The sequence below is a fragment of the Loxodonta africana genome, chromosome 21 (assembly GCF_030014295.1).
Source record: "Loxodonta africana isolate mLoxAfr1 chromosome 21, mLoxAfr1.hap2, whole genome shotgun sequence".
NCBI classification, from domain to species: Eukaryota; Metazoa; Chordata; class Mammalia; order Proboscidea; family Elephantidae; genus Loxodonta; species Loxodonta africana.
In genome coordinates this window covers 61109461-61131863 of record NC_087362.1, presented here as the reverse complement: position 1 = coordinate 61131863, position 22403 = coordinate 61109461, and the positions used below count along the sequence as shown (strand labels likewise).

At 42.3% G+C, this 22403-nt stretch overlaps 1 protein-coding gene across 1 annotated transcript in view; it reads right to left on the bottom strand.

The window, feature by feature from the left end:
- Positions 1 to 2166: 2166 nt before the first annotated feature.
- The window catches only part of LOC135228339 (putative inactive carboxylesterase 4), a 28770-nt gene continuing 8533 nt past the window's right edge, over positions 2167 to 22403 (bottom strand). Inside the window, exons 4-6 of the mRNA XM_064273512.1 lie at positions 10370 to 10503; positions 9687 to 9840; positions 2167 to 2388 (exon numbers count right to left, since the gene is read on the bottom strand). Coding sequence (XP_064129582.1) covers positions 2167 to 2388; positions 9687 to 9840; positions 10370 to 10503 — 510 coding nt within the window. The remainder of the gene's footprint in view (positions 2389 to 9686; positions 9841 to 10369; positions 10504 to 22403) is intronic.

The following is a 22403-nucleotide window of genomic DNA, read 5'->3' as shown; positions in this document are numbered from 1 at the left end:
AGAGGTGGTGGTTTTACACCCAGCCAAGATAGCAAATTTCTGTGGCGATAACAGGTTACAGCAGAATTCAAGAGTGCTATCCCTTCCCTCAAACAATGTAGACAGAACGTTTTACCCCTACCCTATTTCTTAAGGTAGCATACGATAGTAGAAAAAAAACAGGAGGTGTAGGCCCTGGGTCCTAGTCCTGCCTCTTTTATCAATTTGAATTGTGATTTGAGCCAATTACACATTCTCTCTGTTACCTTAACCAGAACCAGTTGTCCTCAAGCCAATTACAACTCATGGCAACTCCATGTGTTTCAGAGTAAGACTGTGCTTCATAGGGTTTTCAATGGCTCTGATCTTTCAAAAGGAGATCACCAGGCCTTCTTCTGAGTGCTTAACCGTTTTCACCACCCAGGGGCTCCTCAGTTACCTTATGTCTGTTTAAAAGGGCATAATGATCTCAAAGCTGAATGTCTAAAGAGAGTCAGTGTGGAGTGGTGGTTAAGAGCACCAACTCTCAATAATATTGCCTGAATTCATATTTCAGCTCTGCCACTTACATTTGACTTACATTTGACCTTGGACAAGTCACTTAACTTCTCTGTTGTCAGTTTCTACAACTATGGTGTTGTTGTTGTTGTGTGCCATTCAGCTGATTCTGACACATAGTGGCCTTACATGACAGAGTAGAACTGCCCTATAAGGTTTTTTAGGCTGTAATCTTTATGGGAGCAGATTCCCAGGTCTTTGTTGATGGAGTGGCTGGTGGGTTCAAAGTGACGACATTTCAGTTAGCAGCCAAGCACTTAACCTATGTGCCACGAAGGCTCCTCAGCTTCTCCACCCATAGATGGGGATAGTGACTGGCCTATCTTAATAATACCTGAAAGGGCTCAGAAGGGCACCAACACATATTAAAACATGTGCAGAACTACGGGAGGTCCAGTTAAGATGACTCACATGAAGGCACTTCAGAAACTACAGAACATCATTTAACTCTGAGGCCTAAAGGAAAATAGCCTGGCATCTGTCCCAATGCATAGCAGATGTTGCTTCAAAGTTAAACAAGACAATATGCAAATGAATGGGTGTGGCAGTATTCCAACAAAACTTTATTTATGGACACTGAAATTTGAATTTCATATAATTTTCACAGGTTGTGAAATACTGTTCTTTGGATTTTTTTCAATTACTTAAAAATATAAAAATCATTCTTAGCTCATGGGTCATAAAAAATAAACAAACAATGGGCAAGACTCTAAGACAAGCTGAGGGGCTCAGATCACTGCTTGGAGAGCTAGTGACACAAGCCCAGGACCTTTTGCCCACTTTAAAAGTGAAAAAAGGTAAAAAAAAGATTCCGTTGAAGGAGAGACTTGCTTCAGCCTATCTTTGAGTTGGACTAGTCTATCCAGCACACCTTTGCCCCCAACTTTTCTGAGAATGGTTCCTTCTTCTGGGCCACAGAGCTCCCATAATAGCTCCTGAAAGCCACATTCATATAAGTTGCCCCCCCACCCCGCAACTACAATGAATGGGACCAAGAATAGGCATCCAAGCAAACCTGGGACAGAGAATTTCTTTTGTAAATGATCTGGAATTGGGGCTGAGCACTTCTAGTATAAAAATGATAAAAGCTCTAAAGCAGAAGAGAAAGCCTGATTACTTTCTGAAATCAAAAGGAAATTCTTAAAACTCAGGAGCAGGTGGAGTGGTCATGTGAACTGGAAACAAAATGTAACCAGAGGAGAAGAAGCAGATGGATAGAAGGCGGACTCCATGATGGTGGGGCCCTGGTGAGTGTGCACTGGCTCCTCAGAGCCTGGTACAGTGCCTGGTACATACTCAGCACTCAGTATGGATTTGTTATGGAATAAGTTAAATGGCACAGGGAGAAGTAGATGACAAAGAGAGAACGACAACAGAGATATCTGCATGTCCAAGCCCAGGAATGTCAAGGATAGCCAACAACTACCAAAGCAGAAAGAGACGAGAATCTTCCCTTAGACTTGGCAGAGAACAGCTGGCCCTGCCAATGCCCTGAATTCACACTTCTGGTCTCCAAAGCTCTCAGACAGTAAATGCTTGTTCTTTAATATCACCCGCTTGTGGCATTTTTTGTGAAGGCAGCACTAGCAAACTAATGCCTTGAGTAAGGTGTCTTGTTGTCTGTCTTACTTAGCCATTCTCACTTCCATAATTCTTCGACAACGTAAGTTGAGTCCTTGGCAAGAAAGACCCCTGAGATTCCAGGAGACCAGGCAGGTTCAGGCAGATGTCCAAAGTGAGACCTACCTCAGCTGCTGACCTGCTTTCATTCTTGACCAAAACAATAGAGAGGGCCACGCCACTCTCAGAAATGGCCCGGTGGAAGAGGTTCTTGGCCAGAGGAGATAAAACCTGTGAGGGGAGTGGAGAGGAGGAGAGTTTATGCTCACAGGAAGGGGTCAATGACACATCTGTTCTTCCAGAGCTACCTCCATTCACAGCTCTGCCCTGGCACATTCCTCTGGGGACAACTCAAGGACTTCAGGAGCATGTAAGAGGACTCAGTGGACATAATAGCTCCTCATCTACCCTGCGCTGTTTCCCTAGACTGACCCAGGGGCCTGGCTTCCACAAGACAAGCTTAGGGGGGTGGATCAGGAACACAGGGTGAGGGCTGGAATAGGAAGCGTATGATACATCTTTATTATCGACAACCAAAAGTACTCTGAAGAACACCTTGGCATATCCCCAACAAACTTTAAATACACATTTCTTAGTTAGCATTTCCATAACTCAGAATTTATCTTAAGCTAATTGATCAAAAAAAAAAAAAAATTTGATCAAGGAAGCATAAAAAGTTGTATGAGGATATTTTTACCCAACATTGGAAATAACCCAAGTGTCCAATATTATGACATTGGTTAAGTAAGTTAATTTGCATTATTACCATGAATGACTATGCAAACACAAAAATGTTATTGTGGAAGAATATTTAATGCTGTTTTTGTGTGCCGTCAAGTTGATTCTGACTCATAGTGATCCTATAGAACAGAATAGAATTGCCCCACAGGGTTTCCAAGGCTGTGATCTTTACCAAAGCAGATGACCACATCTTTCTCCCACAGCACGGCTGGCGGGTTCGAACCACTGACCTTTCAGTTAGCAGCCAAGTGCTTAGCCACTGTGTCACCAGGGCTCCTTAAGAATAACATTATGGTGGAATATTTAATGCTTAGGGAGGTACTGATATTGACATGTTAAGGAAGTTTTTTGACAGACACCAGTACCAGTTGCCACCAAGTCAGTTCTGATTCATAGAGATCCCATGTGTGTCAGAGTAGAACTGTCCTCTGTAGGGTTTTCAGTGGTTGATTTTTCAAAAGTAGATCACCAGGCCTGTCTTCTGAGGTAACTCTGAGTGGACTCACTCAAACTGCCAACCTTTCAGATAGCAATCAAGCACGTTACCTGTTTGTGTACTCCAGGGACTCTTTTAGATAGATAGGCAGATGGATAGATAGATAGACAGACAGACAGATTGATCGACTGATTAAATGAATCATGGAGAAAATACTAGAAAAATATATGTCAAAATGTTAATGTTGAGTATCCCTGGGTAGTGCAACTGTGGATGTCTTTTTTCTTCTTTGGGCTTACTTATACTTTTCCTTTTTCTCCACTTTAAAAATATAAAGATTTCCCTCACTGTATTCAACTGTGAAGCCAATGCACATTTTAAAAACATGGTGATAGCACTGACCCTCTGCTCAACTGTCAGGCAGCTGGAAGGTTTCTCACAGCTGCCAGCACCTTCTGATCTGGTTTTCCACCTTAGCTTCTCTCAGTGTCTCCCCAGCCGTATTCCCACACCAGTAGACACCTTGTGTCTTAGGGTGGGCTCTCTAGAGAAGCAAAACCAGTAAAGTGTATAAATATATATTACAGACAGATTTATATCAAGGAAATGCCTCACACCATGTAGAGACTGGAATGTCCCAAGTCCATGTGCCAAGATAGAGGCTTCTCCTGATTCACATAGCCACAGGGACTGGAAAATCCAAGATCAGCATTTCAGAGAGCAGGGCTCCTGCTCACAGTCTGCGAAGATCGATGAATCCCAAGATCGGCAGGCAAGACCACAGGTAAGCTGCTAGCTCAAGTCCCCAGAATAGGAGGTCACATGAACAGGAGCCAGTGGCAGGACCCAGCATGACCAAAAAGCCCCCAAGCCTTGCCAGGATGTCCACTTATATTTGATGCAGGCCACAGGCTCAAGGAAACTCCCTTTCAACTGATTGGTTACTCACAGCAGATCCTATCATGGGGGTGACCACCTATCATATCTCAACAGGGAAGTGATCACAACATTATGCAAGTCCCAAAACATTGAGAATCATGGCCCAGCCAAGTTGACACACAATCTTAACATCACATTCAACCCCTTGTCACCATGACACCTGTACACATCTCCTTAAACCATACATAATCTGCGAATAAAGACAATTATAAAGTCATATTTGCACCTAAGATAATACAATGAACACACATACACCCAAAAATGCACTAGCCCTGTTTACATCTTATATTTTATAAGTGAAGAAGACAAAAATATTTGATGCACATATACAAAGCAGAAATACTCATAACAATTACAGTCCTCATTTCCGCAACTGGGCATGTGGCTGTAACTGATATTTAGAACTACCTTCTTCCATCACCCATCCTGTATTCCCCTGGCCTCAGCAAGCACCCTAGCTGGTTGTGCTTCCTTGCCTGGTGGGGTGACCCAAACCTTCATTCCTGAATGGTCTGGGCTATTAGTAGTCATGTCAGAATTCGGTTGCTGTAGTTTTCCATTGACTTTAAAATCACAGGACATGGTAGTACCGACAGACACCCTAAGGGATCTCCTGCATTCCAGACATACTCTTCTTTACCTCCATTACCTAATATCCACCCAATTTCCTCTTGGCAATCAAGATCAATTACACCAGCCAGTATGGTAACTTCTTTGCCTGTTGGACCAGAGTCATAAGGAGATCAAAGTGGCCAAGTGGCATTCTTAGCTTCCAGTTCAATGGAATCAATGACGTGTCTCTAGGTGGGAGCATTCCTTCTTTTGGAACTAAGACCACTAGACGAGCAGAGAGCAAGGCCGGGGAACAGGAAGCAAAAATCTTGTGAATGGGTCACTAGGGTAATAGCGAGTGGTGTCATTCCCATTTCTACCCCTTGATTCCTGGACCTATGAATCTGACTATGGGAGAAACAGCACCATATAGTGGATGCTGGTTTAGACCATATACAGCCTCCTGGAGAACGCTGGCCCAATCTTGCAAGGTATTGCCACCTAGCTGGAACCATAACTTCGTCTTTAGAAGGCCAATCCATCATTCTATCAAGTCAGCTGCTTCAAGATGATGGGGAACATAGTAGGACCACTGAAATCCATGAGCACAGACCCACTGTCACACTTCATTTGCTGTGAAGTGAGTCTCTTAATCCAAGGCAATGCTGTGTGGGATACCATGACAGTGGACAAGGCATTTTGAAGTCCATGGCTTGTAGTTTTGGCAGAAGCATTGTGTGCAGGGAAGGCAAATCCATATCCAGAGTAAGTGTCTATTTTAGTAAGAACAAAACACTACACTTTCTATAACTGAAGTTGTCTAATGTAATCAACGGCCACTAGGTTCCTGGATGATCACCTCAAGGGATGGCACTATCTGCCACTGACACTTTAAGCACCATTGGATCAGGTGGGTCATATGGTCCAAGTGGCAGAGCAGCTTGCACAGCAGCCTGAACTTGTCGTAGAGCCTTCTGTTGTTCTGGACCCCACTCAAAACTAGCAATTTTTTGAGTCACTTGATATATAGGCCAGAGTAGCACACTCAAATTAGGAATATGTTGCCTCTGAAATCCAAAGAGATCCACTAGATGTTGCGCCTCCTTTTTAGTTGTGGGAGAAGCCAGCTGCAATAACTTATCCTTCACTTTAGAAGGAATACCTCGACGTGCTTCACACCACTGGACCCCTAGAAACTTCACTGAGGTGGGAAGTGCCTGAATCTTTGTGGTATTAATTTCCCACAATCTAGCAAGCAAATGTTTTACCAGTAAGCCCAGAGTCTTTGACACTTCTTCCTTAATAGGTTGAATCAGCATACTGTCATCAATGTAAAGGACCAGTGTGATGTCTTGTGGAAGGGAAAGGCAATCAAGGTCCCTTCAGGCTAAATTATGACATAAGGCTGGAGAGGCAATGCAACCCTGAGGTAGACAACTGAAGGTGTATTGCTGGCTTTGCCAGCTGAAGGCCAACTGCTTCTAATGGTCCTTCAAAGCAAGTATGGAGAAAAAGGCATTAGCCAGATCAATAGCTGCATACCAGGTACCAGGAGATGCATTAATTTGCTCAAGCCATGAGAAAATTAATCTGGAGCAGCAGCTGCAATTGGAGTCACCACCTGGTGAGGTTTTCAATAATCCACTGTCATTCTCCAAGATCCATCTGTTTTTTGCACAGGCCAAATAAGCTAGCTGAATGGGGGTGTGGTAGGAATCACCAGCTTGGCATCCTTCAAGTCCTTCGTGGTGGCAGTAATCTCTGCAATCCCTCCAGGGATGCAGTATTGCTTTCAGTTTACTGTTTTCCTAGGTAAGGGCAGTTCTAATGGCTTCCACTTGGCTTTTCTCACCATAATAGCCCTTACTCCATTTGTCAGGGATTCAATGTGGGGGTTCAGCCAGTTGCTGAGTATATCTATTCCAATTGTGCATTCTGGAACTTGGGAAATCACTATGGGATGGGTTCAGGGACACACTGAACCTACTGTGAGATGGATGTGAGCCAAGACTCCATTAACAACCTGACTTCCACATGCCCCCACACCGACTGGTGGGCCACAGTGATGTTTTGGGTTTCCTGGAATTAGTGCCAATATCCAGTAATCCCCGAAAAGTCTGAATATTTTCTTTTCCCCAATGAACAGTCACTCTTGTAAAAGGTCATAGATCCCTTTGGAAGGCTGGGAGAGAGATTGAGAGTATAAATTTTTGGCAGTGTATTGGAGTCCTTCCTCAAGGGGACCTGGCCTCCCCTTCATTCAAGGGGTTGTGGGTCTTTAAACTCACACATGTCTGGGAATTGATTGAGGGACCCTGACTCTCTTTCGGGTGATTCAAGTTAGACTGGTGTTCACCCAACCTAGAATTCATCTGTTTATACAGATCAAATAAATATTTAGTAGATTTCCTATCTATTTCACTCCTAGGAACACCATGACTAAGTAGTCAACATGATAAGTCCATATAAGTCAGACTACTCTGACTGAATTCATTGTCCATTAGTATACCAAGACAGGTGTGGTACTTCAAGCTGATTTATTGTAGGCCACCACGTAATCCATGCTTCAACAACCCAGCCAAATAAACTATTAGATACTTTCCTAACTTCTTGAGTTGAAATATTGTGCTTAGTGGACCCAAATCAATAAACTCAGCCTGATCCATCTTCACGTTCCTTCCACAATTATACTACACCCTTGTTACCTATTCCCACACGTATTACCCAGGTTTCTGTTTGTACATATTAGAAAAGTCCAGCAGTTCTTTTGGAGTGTAGCGTACCTCCTCCTGTGTCACACTTCTTACTTCACCTTTTAAGGCTCACTGGGACTTAAGTCTAGTATGTGTCTAGAATCCAAAATTGGTAGTGGGAAGTGTTTTGAGGACATTCAGAATCATTTTGTAAAGCATGTGCCCCAGGCAATGACTCAGATAAGGGCTCTTCAGAGGCAGCTAAGCTAATATCATTAGATCGGGCTAATGGTTTTACTGGGCAAGGCGGTTTAGCAGACAGACTTGTAGTAATCTCTTCAGAAAAGAGTGACAGGGCTGGTTGTCAGGAGTGATTTGACAGAATTTAACGGCTTGATGTCTCCAGCTTCCTGATTATCTGCAGATATGTACCCATCCCAAGTTTCAGGATCCCAATTCTTCCCAATCACTGCCCTCACTTTAACTTTAGACACTTCTCGAGGTTGGCAGTTGAGCTGGTGTTGTAATTCAGCCATTCTTACAATAAGACTGTGGGTTTGGTTTTCATCAATATCAGCTCTGTTACTACAAGAAATAAGAGTTTCTTTCAAAACACAAGTGAAAACTTTCAGGTCATTTATGCAGCACTTGAGCTGTGGATCTGATGCCCTGAGAGCATCTCTTTCACCAGTATTCCTAGTGAAAGTAGGACCAACCAACTAGCTTCCTTGTACTTCTCATTCTGACTAAATTGTAGAAAGGTGTCACACACACAATCACTCAGAGCCTCATCTTTCAGTGATATCTGATCTATTTGGATTGTGTATTTGGATTGGCACCTTATGCCGTGGATTAGTAGTGCCCTCTTTACTGCTGGAAACAGAGTCATCAACATCTTTACAACTAACCAGACTTGAGAATCAATTTAGAAAACTCTTCCTTTCAATTTTGTTTCCCTAGACTCACTCTCAGTACCAAATGTCTCAGGCTGGGTTCTCTAGAGAAACAAAACCAGTAAAGTGTATAAATATATATACAGAGATTTATGTCAAGGAAATGGCTCATGAGGTTGTAGAGGCTGGAGTGTCCCAAGTCCATGTGCCAAGATAGAGGCTTCTCCTAATTCATGTAGCCACAGGGGTTAGAGAATCCAAGATCGGCGGGTAAGAGGACAGGGCTCTTGCACCCTGGCTGTGAAGATGGATGAATCCCAAGATCAGCAGGCAAAACCACAGGTAAACTACTAGCTCATGTCCCAAGAACCAGAGGTCAGACGAACAGGAGCCAGCTACAGGATCCAGCATGAGCAAAAAGCACCCAAGCCTTGCCAGAATGTCCACTTATATTCGATGCAGGACACAGCTCAAGGAAGCTCCCTTTCAGCTGATAGGCTACTCACAACAGATTCCAGCATGGAGGTGATCATGTATCAAATCTCAATAGGGAAGTGATCACAACATTATTCAACCACCAAAACAGTGAAAATCATAGCTCAGCCAAGTTGACACACAATCTTAACCATCACACCTTGTATCTCCAGATTCTGTCTATGTCTCACAACCCTGGCCCATCCTACCCTGTTCCCTCTTCACATTCCTCGTCTCTCTTGCCCACCTCCCCCAGGTTTCCTCCCCCAGCACACTTCCATCCCTCAGACCAGAGACAACTGTCCACCCTTTCTGGCACGGTAAAGCCATCAGACCATCTCAGAGGAGGTTCCACCCTTTCTAGCTCTGCTTCCCCTTGATGTGTATGTGGATCTGTTTCAAGCCAAACAGTGAAACTCTGCCTTACTCGTGTCCTCGCCTCCTCTTATGCATAATTTATACTCACCACCGCTTCCCAAGAAAAGTGAGGCAAGCCTTAACATTACAATGGTTAGGAAAGAGAGAAAGAGCTCGACCAGGCTAGACAAAGAGAATGCCATGGCTATAGGCTTCATCTGGAGATTTACTCATATGGTCCCAGTGTGCAAAGCTGAGCTTTAAGCGCCCTCGAGGCCGAGGAGAGTTTGCTTATTAGCTCTTTACCCTATGATGCTTGGCAGTGAGTAGGGTTAGCTCTGAATCCAGGCCTTAATAAAAGGTGGCCTTGACTCAACTGGCTGGTTTCCAAGGGACTCATGAGCATCACGGCTGGGTGTCAGGCCTGGTGCTGGGGTCACTTACAAGAACAGAGACACTTGCACCTCCTGCAGACTCTCCAAAGATGGTCACTGAGCCTGGGTTCCCTCCAAAGTTGGCAATGTTCTCCTGGACCCAGTGCAGTGCAGCCACCTGGTCCAAGAGACCCCAGTTCCCCGGGCTGTGCTCATCCCCGGTGCTGTGAGTGAGAGAAGAGGGTGGGGGTGGGGACAGAGATGTCACAGCAAAGCCTCTCAGGACTGTAGATGGGGTGGGAGGTTCCAGCTGGGCCTTCCAGTATAAGACTGGGCTTCCACATCCCTGACACAGGGGTCTTTAACTACCTTCCCCTTCTGTCACATTGTTCCGTTTGGGGCTCTACATTCATTCATTTGGCAAGCATTTATTTGTCAACCCTTAACTGCTGTGCTGCAGGTTAACTGTCATAATAGAGGAATGTACAAAGTACTGAGATGAATATTTAAGAGGAGGTAATATTTGGGGTGGCTCTTATAGGATGAACAGGAACTTGGTAGGTATAGTAGGTGCTCTAGGCAGAGAGGACAGCATAGGTGGCTCCAAGGAATGAGAAGGTGAAGGGAAGAGGAACTTGAATGTCTCACTAAGGAGCTTAGCAAAGGTCTCCTTGGAGGCTGACCTCGTCGGAGCTAGGTCCTAGCACCCTTATTTGAGGGCCAGTGTGCAGACGGGCGAATCCAATCTCTTACCTGAAGAATCCCCAGATCCCCAGGCGATACTGAATGGTCACCACCACCACATCTTCATGGGCAGACAAGGCTAGCCCATCGTACATTGATGCCGCGCCCATCATCAGACCACCTCCATGGATCCATACCATTACCTGGACAGGAGGAAGCAACCATGTTGGTTATAGGAAGCAGAACTAGAAGGAACCTCTAGAGGTTGTTTGCTTTGGCCATCAACCTCTTGGTCACAAACAAAGGAGGCCATTGCTCAAAGCCCGCAGTCCCCAGCAAGGCTGGAGCCTTATCTCCCATTCTCCCAATGAAGCTGAAGCCACCACCCCACTCAGTGTATCCTGGCTGCCCCCACTGTCCTCGTTAGCACATCAAGTCTCACCTGAACTCCAAGGCTCCTCATGCTTTCAGTGGGAGCAGCACAGGCCAAGGGTGTCATGTTTTCCCCAACACTTTCATTGTCCTCATGCCTGGACCTCACAACCAGCTCAGCAAACACTGCATGGAGCAGCTTTTGTATTTCAGCTTTGCCTGACCTAGCTCTTCTGTGAGGAATGGAACTTCTCCCCCAGAGCAAATGATTATCCCAAGAGTAGCACATGTCCCTGATGATATCTCTTCCTAACATGCCTTGCCTCCTTCCCTCTGCATCCTCTGAATCCCCAAACCCCAGCAACCCTCCAAAGCCCAGCCCAAAATCAGCCTCTTTCAAGCTGAGACCCTGCCATGTGCCAGGGACTGTGCTAAGAATTGAGGATGAAAGTGGACATAACCATTCACAGCTCATGCTTCTTGAATTAAAAGAATTCACATAATTGGGGAGAAGTGGGAGTGGCTAAAATAATACTAATGTCAATAAAAAGAAGACACACTTTTATAACACACACTATGTGCCAGGTACTGTTCTAAGCACTTCAAATCATTTCATGTTCATTAAACCACCCATGAGGTGGGGCCAAGATGCCTGAATAGCCAGGTGATTCCAGCTATCCCGCTTACAACAAAGACCTAAAAATCAAGTGAAACAATTGTTTTTATGACAAGCTAGGAGCCCTGAACTTCAATGGCAAAGTTAGAAAATGGACTGAGTAGCATGAGGAGAAAGAGATGGTTCAGAAGTGGAGAAGACTTCCTGGAGTTGAATCACTGGAATCCCTCAGGCACAACTCACAGGAGAGGATGTGGTGGGCTGGTGGTAGCTTTCAGCCGCAGCTTCCTCAGGGAGAAGCAGCCAGCTGCACAGCCTACTAACACCTCTAGAACCAGAGAAGAACAGCACTCTTGGCAAAAGCTAAGTATTTGCGTATATTTAACCACGCCCCCGGAGCCCAAGCCAGCTTCAGGGCTGCTGATTTCCCTAGGCCTGAGACAGGCCCATTTGAGCACCCCAAGCCATGCTCCTGGGCTTGGAGAAGGAATACATTCACACCAGGGGAAAAGATAATTTGCCAGCTCCACTAACATGGGGAGATCAGGACAAAAGCGGCTCCTGTCCAGGCATAAACACTTCATGGACTTTGAATAACTTTCCGCCCTGCATGGACCTCTGTGGGCCTATTTCAGGAGAATAGGCCCTTCCTGGCAGACTGCAACTGCTTAAGCTGTGTGGTGGAGAGGTGCATGTTTGATATTTGACACTGCTTTGCCTATTAAGCAGGCTCCTCCTATACCCACATCAGGGGCCTAAGGACTGGTGGCTCCACTCAGGTCACCCAGCCATCTACAACAGAGGTCCAAGAATAACCGGTACTTCCCAGTCCTTACAACCAAAAGCCTTGTGTGCCCATGGTCTGTCTGCAGAACCCACCCACCTGTATGATCTAGGGAATGTGCTTTCCTCAGAGACACTCAGGGGAAAATTCTCAACCCCCTGCCCTGTTCAGAGCATGATCCCCTGCTGCAACCAGATACTGGTACCTACACCAAACACACCTGCCTCTCTAAGGCTGTAGGTCAGAAAGTGTAACACGCATTGATAACCAGCTACCTGGACACCTGAGCTGAATCCACACAAGTGAGTGGACTCATAAGCTTATATACCTGGTAACAGCTCTAGCCATCTGGTGACAGGACATCAGAGCTCCAAAGGTGAAAATAATCAAGCTGGATCACTCAAGCAACCCATTTGGGCACATCAAAACAAAAGAAAACAAAGCAAGAAACTATGAAACATTGAGCAGACATAAAATAAACTAATAATAATAACTTACAGATGGCTCAGAGACAACAGTCAATACCAAATCACATAAAGAAACAGACCATGATTGCTTCAACTAACTCTCAAAACAGAGAATCAAAGGATCTTCTGGATGAAGGTGGCTTCCTGGAATTACTGGATGCAGAATTCAAAAGATTAATATACAGAACTCTTCAAGACATTAGGAGGGAGATCAGGCAATATGCAGAACAAGCCAAGGAACATACAGATAAAAGAGTTGAAGAAATTAAAAAGGTTATTCGAGAACATGAAAAATTTAATAAGCTGCAAGAATCCATAGAGAGACAGCAATCAGAAATTCAGAAGATTAATGATAAAATTACAGAATTAGACAACTCAATAGGAAGTCAGAGGAGCAGAATCAAGCAAGTGGAAGGCAGAATTGGTGACCTTGAAGATAAAGCACTTGGCACCAATATATTTGAAGAAAATTCTGATAAAATAATTTTTTTTAAATGAAGGAAACATAGGAATCATGAGGGACTCTATCAAGAGAAATAACCTACGAGTGATTGGAATGCCAGAACAGGGAAGGATAACAGAAAATACAGAGAGAATTGTTGAATAATTGTTGTCAGTAAACTTCCCTGATATCGTGAAAGATGAAAAGATATCAATCCAAGATGCTTATCAAACTCCATATAAGGTAGATGTTAAAAGAAAGTCACCAAGGCATATTATAGTCAAATTTGCCAAAACCAAAGATAAAGGGAATTTCAAGAGCAGCTAGTGATAAATGAAAAATCACCTACAAAGGACAGTCGATAGGAATAAGCTCAGACTACTCAGCAGAAGCACTGAGGGAAAAAAATTGCCAGCCAAGAATCATATATCCAGCAAAACTGTCTCTCAAATATGAAGGTGAAATTAGGACATTTCCAGATAAACAGAAGTTTAGAGAATTTGTAAAAAGAAAATCAAACCTACAAGAAATACTAAAAGGAGTTCTTTGGTTAGAAAATCAATAATATCAGTATCATTCCAAGGCTAGAACACTGGACAGAGCAATCAGATGTTAACCCAGAAAAGGAAATCACAAAAACAAATCAAGACAAAAAAAAAAAAACGCTCAAGACAGGGAAACAGTGATGTCATTATGTAAAAAAGGACAACATTAAAATAACAAAGAGGGACTAAGAAATGTAGTCATAGGTCTTTCATATGGAGAGGAAGACAAGGCAATATAAGGAAATAAAAGATAGGTTTGAACTTAGAAAAATAGGGGTAAATGTTAAGGTAACCACAAAGGAGACTAACTATCCTACTCATCAAAATAAAATACAAGAAAAAAATAGAGACTTGGCAGGGAAAAAAAAGCAACAATGAAGAAGAGGAAAGGGCAGTATAAAAACTGCACACCACAAAAAATAAAGTGGGAAACAGAATCTGTCAACAACACACAAAAAAGACATCAAAATGACAGAACTAAACTCATACCTATACATAATTATTCTGAATGTTAATGGACTAAACGCACCAATAAAGAGACACAGAGTGGCAGAATGGATTAAAAAAACATGATCCGTCTATATGTTGCCTACAAGAGATACACCTTAGGCTTAGAGACACAAACAAACTAAAACTCAAAGGATGGAAAAAAATATATCAAGCAAACAATAACCAAAAAAGAGCAGGAGTGACAATATTAATTTCTGACAAAATAGTCTTTAAAGTTAAATCCACCACAAAGGATAAGACAGAACACTATATAATGATTAAAGGGACAATATACCAGGAGGATATAACCATATTAAATACGTACGCTCCCAATGACAGGGCTGCAAGATACATAAAACAAACTCTATCAGCACTGAAAAGTGAGATAGATAGCTCCACAATTTTAGTAGGAGACTTCAACACACCACTTTTGGTGAAGGACAGGACACCCAGAAAGAAGCTCAATAAAGACACAGAAGAACTAAATACTACAAGCAATCAACACGAACTTATAGACATATACAGAACACTCCTCCCAACAGCAGCCAAGTATACTTTGTTTCCTAGTGCACATGGAGCATTTCACTAGAATACACCATATATGAGGTCATAAACAAGCCTTAGCAGAATCCAAAACATTGAAATATTACAAAGCATCTTCTCTGACCATAAGGCCATAAAAGTAGAAAACAATAACAGAAAAAGCAGGGGAAAAAAAAATCAAACCCTTGAAAACTGAACAATACCCTGCTCAGAAAGACTAGGTTATAGAAGACGTTAAGGATGGAATAAAGAAATTCATAGAATCCAATGAGAATGAAAATACTTCCTGTCAGAACCTTTGGGACACAGCGAAAGCAGTGCTCAGAGGTCAATTTATATCAATAAATGCACATGTACAAAAAGAAAAAATGGCCCAAATCAAAGAATTATCCCAACAACTTGAACAGATAGAAAGAGATCATCAAAAGAAACCTTCAGGCACAAGAAGAAAGCAAACAATAAAAAATTAGAGCAGAACTAAATGAAATAAAAAACAGAAAAACAACTGAAAGTGTTAACAAGACCAAAAGCTGGTTCTCTGAAAAAATTAACAAAATTGGTAAACCATTGGCCAAACTGACAAAAGAGAAACAGAAGAGGAAGCAAGTAAACAAAACAAGAAATGAGATGGGCGATATTACAACAGACTCAAGTGAAATGAAAAGAATCATATCAGATTACAAGGAAAAATTGTACTCTAACAAATTGGAAAACCAAGATGAAACGAATGAATTCCTAGAAACACACTACCTACCTAAACTAACACAAACAGAGGTAGATCAGCTAAATAGACTCATAACAAAAGAAGAGATTGAAAAGGTAATCAAAAAACTCCCAACAAAAAAAAGCCTTGACCTGGATGGTTTCACTGCAGAGTTCTACCAAACTTTCAGGGAAGAATTAACACCATTACTACTAAAGGTATTTCAGAACATAGAAAAGGATAGAATACTCCCAAACTCATTCTATGAAGCCAGGATAACCCTGACACCAAAACCAGGTAAAGACATCACAAAAAAAGAAAATTGTAGACCTATACCCATCATGAACTTAGATGCAAAAATCCTCAACAAAATTCTAGCCAATAGAATTCAACAACTTATCACCATGATCAAGTGGGATTCATACCAGGTATACCGGGATGGTTCAACATTAGAAAAACAAATGATGTAATCCATCATATAAATAAAACAAAAGACAAGAATCACGTGATTTTATCAATCAATGCAGAAAAGGCATTTGACAAAGTTCAACATCGAAACTCTTTGTAAAAGAGGAATAGAAGGAAAATTCCTCAAGATAATAAAGGACATTTATACAAAGCCAACAGCCAACGTCATCCTGAATGAAGAGAGTCTGAAAGCAATCCCCTGGAGATTGGGAACCACACAGGGATGCCCTTATCACCACTCTTATTCAACATTGTGCTGGACGTCCTAGTCAGAGCAATCAGGCTAGATGAAGAAATTAAAGGGCATCCAGATTGGCAGGGAAGAAGTATCTCTATTTGCAGATGACATGATCTCATACACAGAAAACCCTAAAGAATCCTGAAGAAAACTACTGAAAGTAATAGAAGAGTTCAGCAGAGTATGAGGATATAAGATAGACATCCAAAAATCGGTTGGATTCCTCTACACCAACAAAAAGAACATATAGGAGGAAATCATCAAATCAATACCATTTACAGAAGCTCCCAAGAAGATAAAATACTTAGGAATAAATCTTACCCGAGATGTAAAATACCTATACATAGAAAAGTACAAGACACTAATGCAAGAAACCAAAAGAGACCTACATAACTGGAAAAACATACCATTATAAAAATGTCTATTCTACCCAAAACGATCTATAGATACAATGAAATTCTGATACAAATTCCAACGACATTTTTTAATGAGATGGAGAAACAAATCACCAACTTCATACAGAAAGGAAAGAGGCCCCGAATGAGTAAAGCATAACTGAAAAGGAAGAACAAAGTGGGAGGCCTCACTCTACCTGATTTTAGAACCTATTATACCACCACAGTAGTCAAAACATCCTGGTACTGGTACAACAACAGACACATGGACCAATGGAACAGAATTGAGACTCCAGACATAAATCCATCCACATATGAGCACCTGATATTTGACAAAGGCCCAAAGTCAGTTAAATGGGGAAAAGACAGTCTCTTTAACAAATGGTGCTGGCATAACTGGACATCCTTCTGCAAAAAAATGAAACAAGACCCATGACTCACACCATCCACAAAAACTAATTCTAAATGGATCAAAGGCCTAAATATAAAATCTAAAACAATAAAGATTATGGAAGAAAAAAGAGGGACAATGCCAGGAGCCCTAACACATGGCATAAACATTATACAAAACATTATAACAATACTGAAGAGAAACTAGAAAACTGGGAGCTCCTAAAAATCAAACACCTGAGCTCATCCAAAGACTTCACCAAAAGAGTAAAAAGATTGCCTACGGACTGGGAAAAAGTTTTTAGCTATGACATTTCCGATCAGCGCCTGATCTCTAAAATCTACATGATACTGCAAAAACTCAACTACAAAAAGACAAATAAACCAATTAAAAAATGGGCAAAGGATATGAACAGTCACTTCACTAAAGAAGACACTCAGGTGGCAAACAGAAACACGAGGAAATGCTGACGATCATTAGCCATTAGAGAAATGCAAATCAAAACTACAATGAGATTCCATCTCACTCTAACAAGGCTGGCATTAATCCAAAAAACACAAAATAATAAATGTTGGAGAGGCTGTGGAGAGACTGGTACACTTATACACTGCTGGTGGGAATGTAACATGGTACAACCACTTTGGAAATCAATTTGGCGCTTCCTTGAAAGGCTAGAAATGGTACTGCCAGCAATCCCACTCCTCGGAATATATCCTAGAGAAATAAGAGCCTCTACACGAACAGATATATGCATACCCATGTTCACTGCAGCTCTGTTTAGAATAGCAAAAAGATGGGAGCAGCCAAGGTGCTCATCAATGAGTGAACGGATAAATAAATTACAGTATATTCACACAATGGAATACTACGCATTGATGGAGAACAATGATGAATCCACGAAACATTTCCTAAACATGCAGGAATCTGGAAGGCATGATGGTGAGTGAAATCAGTCAGTTGCAAAAGGACAAATATTGTATAAGACCACTATTATAAGAACTCAAGAAATAGTTTAAACAGAGAAGAAAATATTCTCTGATGGTTCTAGAGGGGGGAGGGAGGGAGGGAGGGAGGGAGAGAGGATTTTACTAATTAGATAGTACATAAGAACTATTTTAGGTAAATGGAAAGACAACACACAATACAGGAGAAGTCGGCACAACTGGACTAAACCAAAAGCAAAGAAGTCTCTTGAATAAACTGAACTCTTCGAAGGCCAGTGTAGCAGGGGCGGAGGTTTGGGGGCCATGGTTTCAGGGGATATCTAAATCAATTGGCAAAATAAATCTATTAAGATAACATTCTGCATCCCACTTAGGAGAGTGGCATCTGGGGTCTTAAATGCTAGCAAGTGGCCATCTAAGTGGCGTCAATTAGTCTCAACCCACCTGGAACAGAGGAGAATGAAGAACACCAAAGACACAAGGTAATTATGAGCCCAAGAGACAGAAAGGGCCACATAAACCAGAGACTACATCAGCCTGAGACCAGAAGAACTTGATAGTGTCCGGCTACAACCGATGACTGCTCTGACAGGGAACAGAACAGAGAACCCCTGAGGGAGCAGGAGAGCAGTGGGATGCAGACCTCAAATTCTCATAAAAAGACCAGACTTAATGGTGTGACTGAGACTAGAGGGACCCCAGAGGTCATGGACCCAGACCTTCTTTTAGCCCAGGACAGGAACCATTCCCAAAGCCAGCTCTTCAGACAGGGATTGGACTGGACAATGGGATAGAAAATGATAGTGAAGAGTGAGCTTCTTGGATCAAGCAGACAAAAGAGACTATGTTGATATCTCCTGTCTGGAGGGGAGATGGGAGGGCGGAAGGGGTCAGAAGCTGGCCGAATGGACTAGAAAAAAGAGAATGGAGGGAATAAGTGTACTGTCTCATTAGGGGGAGAGCAATTAGGAGTATATAGCAAGGTGTGTATAAATTTTTGTATGAGAGACTGACTTGATTTGTAAACTTTCACTTAAAGCACAAGAAAAATTAAAAAAAAAAAAGCCATCCATGAGGTAGGTACTAATATTATCCCATTTAACAGATAGGAAAACTGAGACATGTAACTTGTTCAATGTCACACAGCTAGTAAGTGACAGAAGCAGGACTTGACCTGAGGCAGTCTGGCTCCAGAGTTCAGATGCTGAGCTCCCCAGTACAATGTAGCCAATGACCATGGTGCAGTAAGCCCACTGTTTGGATAGGAGTGAGATCTTCCTTTCAACTCTAACTGATGTTTAACGAGCACTTGCTTTGTGTTCTTAGCCTGATGCTGAGATAAAGGCTGTATGTGGGTCATTTAATATTCCTGTGTGATTATTTCCCCCTCGTGTCTGTGAGTTTGCTATAGTGTGGGGGCTTGCGTGTTACTGTGATGCTTGAAGCTATGCCACCGGTATTCAGATACCAGCCGGGTCACCCATGGAGGATAGATTTCAGCTGAGCTTCCAGACTAAGACAGACTAGGAGGAAGGACTCGGCATTCTACTTCTGAAAAGCATTAGCCAGTGAAATCCTTATGAATAGTAGCGGAACATTGTCTGATGTAGTGCTGGAAGATGAGCCCACCAGATTGGAAAACACTCAAAAGATGACTGGGGAAGAGCTGCCGCCTCAAAGTAGAGTTGCCTTAATGACATGGATGGAGTAAACCTTTCAGGACCTTCATTTGCTGATGCGGCATGACTCCAAATGAGAAGAAACAGCTGCAAACATCCATTAATAATCAGAACCTGGAATGTATGAAGGATGAATCTAGGAAAATTGGAAATCGTCAAAAATGAAATGGAACGCATAAACATTGATATCCTAGGCATTAGTGAGTTGAAATGCATGGTATTGGCCATTTTGAATCAAACAATCACATAGTCTACTCTGCTGGGAATGACAACTTGAAGAGGAATGATGTTGCATTCATCGTCAAAAAGAGCGTTTCAAGATCTATCCTGAAGTACTACGCTGTCAGTGATAAGATAATATACACACGACTAAAAGGAAGACCAGTTAATGTGACTATTATTCAAATTTATGCACCAACCACTAGGGCCAAAGATGAAGAAACAAAAGTTTTTATCAGCCCCTGCACTCTGAAATTGATGGAACATGCAATCAAGATGCATTGATAATTACTGGCAATTGGAATGCAAAAATTGGAAACAAAGAAGAAGGATCAGTAGTTGGAAAATAAGGCCTTGGTGATAGAAACAATGCCAGAGATTGAATGATAGAATTTTGCAAGACCAAAGACTTCTTCATTGCAAATACCTTCTTTTGCCAGCATAAACGGCGACTATACACATGGACCTCGCCAGATGGAACACATAGAAATCAAATTGACTACATCTGTGGAAAGAGACGATGGAAAAGCTCAATATCATCAGTCAGAACAAGGCCAGGGGCCGACTGTGGAACAGACCATCAATTGCTCATATGTAAGCTCAAGCTGAAACTGAAGAAAATCAGAGCAAGTCCACGAGAGCCAAAATATGACCTTGGGTATATCCCACCTGAATTTAGAGGCCATCTGAAGAAAAGATTTGATGCATTGTGCACTAGTGACTGAAGACCAGATGAGTTGTGGAATGACATCAAGGACATTGTCCATGAAGAAAACAAGAGGTCATTGAAAAGACAGGAAAGAAAGAAAAGCCCAAATGGATGTCAGAGGAGACTCTGAAACTTGCTCTCGAATGTCGAGCAGCTAAAGCAAAAGGAAGAATTGATGAAGTAAAAGAATGGAACAGAAGATTTCAAGGGCGTCTCAAGAAGACACAGTAAAGTATTATAATGACATGTGCTAAGAGCTGGAGATGGAAAACCAAAAGGGAAGAACACATTCGGCGTTACTCAAACTGAAAGAACTGAAAAAAAAATTCAAGGCTTGAGTTGCCATAGTGAAGGATTTTATGGGGAAAATACTAAACGATGCAGGAAGCATCCAGGAAGCATCAAAACAAGATGGAAGGAATACACAGTCATCATACCAAAAAGAATTACTTGATGTTCAACCATTTCAAGAGGTAGCATATGGTCAGGAACCAATGGTACTGAAGGAAGAAGTCCAAGATGCACTGAAGATTGGGGAAAAACAAGGCTCCAGGAATTGATGGAATATCAGTCGAGATGTTTCAAACAAACAGATGCACCACAGGAAGTGCTCGCTCGTCTATGCCAAGAAATATGGAAGACAGCTTCCTGGCCAGCTGACTGGAAGAGATCCATATTTATGCCTATTCCCAAGCAAGGTGATCGAACCGAATGTGGAAATTATAGAACAATATCATTAATATCACACGCAAGCAAAATTCTGCTGAAGATCATTCAAAAACTGCTGCAGCAGTATATCGACAGGGAACTGCCAAAAATTCACGCCGGTTTCAGAAGAGGACGTGGAACCAGGGATATCATTGCTGATGTCAGGTGGATCCTGGCTGGAAGCACAGAATACCAGAAGGATGGTTACCTGTATTTTATTGACTATGCAAAGGCATTTGACTGTGTGGATCATAACAAATTGTGGATAATATTGCAAAGAACGGGAATTCCAGAACACTTAATTGTGCTCTTGAGGAACCTTTACATAGATCAAGAGGCAGTTGTTCGGAGAGAACAAGGGAATACTGATTGGTTTAAAGTCAGGAAAGGTGTGCATCAGGGTGGTATTCTTTCACCATACCTATTCAATCTGTGTGCTGAACAAATAATCTGAGAAGCTGGACTATATGAAGAAGAACGAGGTATCAGGACTGGAAGAAGACTTGTTAACAACCTGTGTCATGCAGATGACACAACCTTGCTTGCTCAAAGTGAAGAGGACTTGAAGCACTTACTAATGAAGATCAAAGACCACAGCCTTCAGTTTGGATTGCACCTCAACATAAAGAAAACAAAAGTCCTCACAACTAGACCAATGAGCAACATCATGATAAATGGAGAAAAGACTGAAGTTGTCGAGGATTTCATTTTACTTGGGTCCACAATCAACAGCCATGGAAGCAGCAGTCAAGAAATCAAAAGACGCATTGTGTTTGGTAAAAGACCTCTTTAAATTGTTTGAGATCAAAGAAGTCACCTTGAAGACTAAGGTGTGCCTGACCCAAGCCATGATATTTTCAATCACATCATAGCATGTGAAAGCTGGACAATGAATAAGGAAGACCAAAGAATAATTGACCCCTTTGAATTGTGGTGTTGGCGAAGAATATTGAATATAGACTGCCAAAAGAACAAACAGATCTGCCTTGGCAGAAGTACAATCAGAATGCTCCTTAGAAGCAAGGATGGAGAGACTGCATCTTACATACTTTGGACATGTTGTCAGGAGGGATGAGTCCCTGGAGAAGGACATCATGCTTGGCAGGGTGCAGGGTCAGCAAAAAAGAGGAAGATCCTCAACGAGGTGGATTGATGCGGTGGCTAAAACAATGAGCTCCAGCATAACAACGATTGTAAGTATGGCTCAGGACTGGATAGTGTTTCGTTGTGTTGTGCACAGGGTTGCTAGGAGTCAGACCTGACTCGATGGCACCTAACAACAACAACAACAACCTGTGATTATTCCCATTTGGAGGAAACTGAGGCTTAGAGAAATTAAGTAATTGCCAAGTCTCTCAGCTAGTAAGAGACAGAACCAGGATTTGAACCCA